A 4307-nucleotide genomic window follows, 5' to 3' on the forward strand; every position below is an offset into this window, starting at 1 on the left:
ATCTTAAGAATACAGACATGAGTGTGTATGTGTGTGTGTGTGCAATCAGTTATTACACCTATAAACAAAATATAATTACCTATAAACAAAAAGTTCGCCCATCCGATGAACTGCTTGTCGATACTGTTGTTGAAACTCACCGAGACTTTTTAAAGAAGTGCCCATGGCAGTTTCTGCAAACATACATGTTTAAGTATCAGTATAATGTTATGATATACTATATGTATCAAGTACATCTGTGATTAGATAACCATTTATGCATCAGTAAGGCCCGGTTTCACCATACGTCATTTAACTTTAATCTTAGTTTAATTTACTTTTGTTTCTTTCTAAAGTAAAGTTAGGAAGAGACAAAGAATGTAAGCTAAGCTTAAAGTTAAGCAACATTGGTGAAACTAGACCTACGTTATAATATTGAAATTTCCAATAAAAAAATTTGTATCGTTTCTTATGTCATTTATCAAGAGAGATAACGTTCTGTACAGTTATGTACGAACACATTATCATACCACATATTGCATTTAGCGTATGTTCACTAAAAAGTGGTAGTAAATCTTTTACAACTGTGCCTCCTGTATCTTTCATTGACTTGGCCATGTTTTCGGCTTCCTCGATCAAGATTTCAGTAAACTGCTTCAATATAGTGAAATGAAATGAGGGAGTTAATATCTTTCGTCGTAAATGCCACTTGGTCCCTAAAACGCAAACGTAAGGCAAAATTAAGAGGTAAAAATGTGTAATAAGTATTTCGAAGAGATTTATATTTTTTAATTTAATTTGAATTTGATAGATTTTTAATAACTATTGATTACATACCAAATTTATTCTTTTTTTATGTGCTTTTAAACTTTTGTGATAACAATTATTAAACGTCGAAAAAAAAATCTTTGCAACACGTTTTTAATATTCTAACTTGTTAATCTTTCGTTGTTGTTGTTGACATCGTCAGTAGTAATGGCTTCCGAATGGATGCCGCGTTCGATTACAACGTAATGTTGACGTTTTACAAACATTGCATTTTGCCATCAATGCTGGGAAGCTCTGATATTGACCAGTATCAGAATTTTCCAGCCCAAATGATGCAAATTGCAATGTTTATACAACATAGTAAAATATATATCTTTATTTATCTTAACATTATTATGTTACCTCCACTAGTGAGAAGACCAGTATGCATCCAGGGATGAAATATATCATATAGGATACTCTTTTCTATATGTTTTGTGCTGCTTAATATTGTCTAAAATTCAGAATTAAAAGTCAGGAACGTTATTTAAAAAGAGTTACGTTACCGTTAGCGTTATTTTTCTTAAGAAGTAATTCGTTATCGGTGCCATTGCTGAGCAAATAACGGTTAATTTTTTGTTGCTTCTTTTATATTTTAAAGATAAAAGACGTAATTGATTTTTTAAATAAAATATTTTATTTTATTTTAAGAAACATAACAAAAATTGAAATATATGTACTGGGTGAGACATTTTAATCGTCGCACGTAAATATGTCTTCGGGGAAGGGGGCTAGCAAAAAATGACCTGGGCACAAGTTGTATGGTTTCGAGGGGGACATAAGATGGTGTCATTAATTTGATCTTGAATAGTTGCTTGAAGATCACGTGAAGATCGCCTTTAATTTTTTAAATGATACCCCCAATTGTTTATTATACTATTTTATTCTACTAATTAATATGAACAACGTTAGGCCAACGGCACACGGAGAAAAACCATTTAGCTGCTGTAGCTAAAACTTTGTTAATATAGTGACAGCTAATATTTTTAGTTGTGATAGCTCAATATTTTGCTACGACAGCAAACAGTTTGCTGTCGTAGCAAAATAATAATTAGCTGTCACTATATTAACAAATGGTTTTCTCAGTGCACACGATACTATTTTTCCTACTGGATTGCTTACGAGAGCCAATAAGGGTACAGAGTTTTAGATCACCTGATTTAAGGCTAAAGCCTAATTGGCTCTCGTAAGCAATCCAGTAGGAAAAACAGTATCGTGTGCCGTTGGCTTTAGTTCGAAACATTTGTTGATTTGCCTAATACTTTTTGAGATATTTAAGAGAAAAGATATCGTTCGATAGCACACAAATATGTACAAATATTTAAGAGATTTATTTTAATACTTTATCAATATTTATCACAATATTTCATAAATATTTTTATATAGTCTTTGATTGAATAGAACATATATGATCATATATGTATATAATAATACAATCGTATACAGGGTGAGTCTTTCCATATCCGACAAAATTTTTGAGAAGGTAGAACGGATCGAGATGAACTGAAAAGTCCTGTACCATTTTGCAATTTTCGTAATAGTTAACGAGTAATTAATTATTAAAAATCGTTGTCTTAGGCCGGCCTACTGCCCAATTCGAGCGCGTGGCAAGATGTGACCGCCTGGCGATCGATATTGCTATGCTTATATCTGAGTTAGATGTACTCAAATATGATTAGATATAAACATTTTTTCCCGGGTTTAAAGCAATCATGTAAAGAAATATTATTATATTTCTCTGAATCATTGAGTTTTGGCTGAGTTTTCAATATGAATTTGTATATTCAAGATATAACGATAGAAGTACGGTTGACTTTGTTATTGTTACCCAACAAACGTAACAACGTTACTGTTACTGATAAAAGTAATAATCTGAATAAGAGTCACGGTAATGACGCTATAAATAATACGTTATTTTCTAACTCTGCTGAAACTGTAGAAAGTTAAACAACTTTTCAGGTAGTGAATTATGTTTGAAGTATCTTTACCAAGTTTCTTACAAATAGACATATTTTTCGAGAAAATACAGAAACATAAAAATTTAATATACCTACGTCTTGTCACTAATATATCAAAAATAGAAAAAGAAACCAGAACAAAATGCTTTATATTTTATTACCTCTAAATCATCCGGATGACCGATGTATACTAGGGGCACAGAGAATGCCCATAATTTAAAAATGGGATAGTTGTCTTTATATAATGAACGTAGAAGCTTCCACAGCGCCACTAAAAATGTATATATGTATACGTTTATTAAATAAATTCACGGAAATATAAATATTGATCGAAAAGCATACAAGTGATTTTACCATTATATTTAATGTAACCGTCTTTTGTTCAAATAACCATAACAATTAAAAATGAACTTTAACTCTCTTTAAAATAGTTTTAAGCTTAAATAGTTCTTAAAAGTAATCAACATTCGATAATATACATAATTTTTTATCTTTATTAAACAATGGAATGTTTGTAAATGTAACATTCAAAAATACGTGTGTATAATAAACATCAGTTTATTATTTTACCATAATTATTAACTTGTATGGAATATATGTATATAAGAAAGGAATATATCAAAAATTTTAACTTACCACGTGAGCTAAATTGTGATATATATTTCAATACATGCCCACTAATCGGATGAGCTGGTGGTCCTGGTATAAGATTGATTAATCGCCCAGTTTTTCCATATTGCACATAATAATTATACATCCATAATATAAGGATAAGTGATAGCAATATAACAGTGAACATCGTTGGTTCACGAAATAATTGGCCACCTTAATCAAGTTTCGTTTCGTTCTGCACTTTTTTAATCCTCAAATTATACAAATTATTAAATATATATATTATTTATTTCAGCACAAAGTTACAGCCTTTATATCTTAAATGCGTTTAGTAATTAGCAAGTACATTGAAGTACGCTATTTATACTTTATTACTAAATACCTTAAATTTAATGTATCCGTTTTTGTAATAAGAATTGTACTTGTGCATAAATAAAAATTCACCAAAAATTATTTAAATATCTAACTGTTTGAGAGATTTTATATTGTTATAAATATTTTCATTATTAAAGTGATGTCACAATGAACCGATGTTCTTATATCAAACGCTCACAAATGACTGATCAGTATAGACATCTACTAAAATTGCGGTCTTTGGACTTTCTCTTACACTCATGTAAATGACGTGATCAACAACACTTATTATCATTAGGTCAAGCAGGCCGTCAGTATCACAATAACAACATATCTGATAAGATTAGCAAGGGATATTATGGATGTATGTGTTTTTAAAGTATTGGATGATTGTGAATCTTGTGAACGTCATTTAACAAGAGCTAGACCTTCTTTTTGCTTTTTGTGATTAATTATTTCTGCCGCGACACAGTGATGTTATGTATTAAATGGAGAAATGCATGTTCGGAATTTAGAGTTAAAAGAAGAATTTTATTTTTATATTATGTCCTTCTAACATATCTTATTATCATGAAAGTTTTGCCTGCTCTACCGATA

The 4307-nt window shown here is 30.3% G+C and overlaps 1 protein-coding gene across 2 annotated transcripts; it reads right to left on the minus strand.

Moving 5' to 3' along the window:
- Positions 1 to 35: 35 nt before the first annotated feature.
- On the minus strand, positions 36 to 4035 carry LOC105570966 (cytochrome P450 4C1-like). Of its 2 annotated transcripts, none has more exons than XM_012028424.1 (6): positions 3739 to 4035; positions 3381 to 3607; positions 2906 to 3015; positions 1150 to 1240; positions 510 to 695; positions 36 to 173 (listed from the first exon to the last, which is right to left on the minus strand). In XM_012028424.1, exons 2-6 carry the CDS (start codon positions 3541 to 3543, stop codon positions 76 to 78), a joined length of 648 nt encoding a protein of 215 aa, XP_011883814.1. In that variant the 5' UTR covers positions 3544 to 3607; positions 3739 to 4035; the 3' UTR covers positions 36 to 75. The 2 variants fall into 2 exon arrangements, with proteins under 2 accessions (XP_011883814.1, XP_011883813.1); XM_012028423.1 differs by having other exon boundaries at positions 3381 to 3613.
- Between the last annotated feature and the right edge of the window lie 272 nt (positions 4036 to 4307).

This window comes from Vollenhovia emeryi, unplaced genomic scaffold, assembly GCF_000949405.1.
Source record: "Vollenhovia emeryi isolate VEMERY1.0 unplaced genomic scaffold, V.emery_V1.0 DF941474.1, whole genome shotgun sequence".
NCBI classification, from domain to species: Eukaryota; Metazoa; Arthropoda; class Insecta; order Hymenoptera; family Formicidae; genus Vollenhovia; species Vollenhovia emeryi.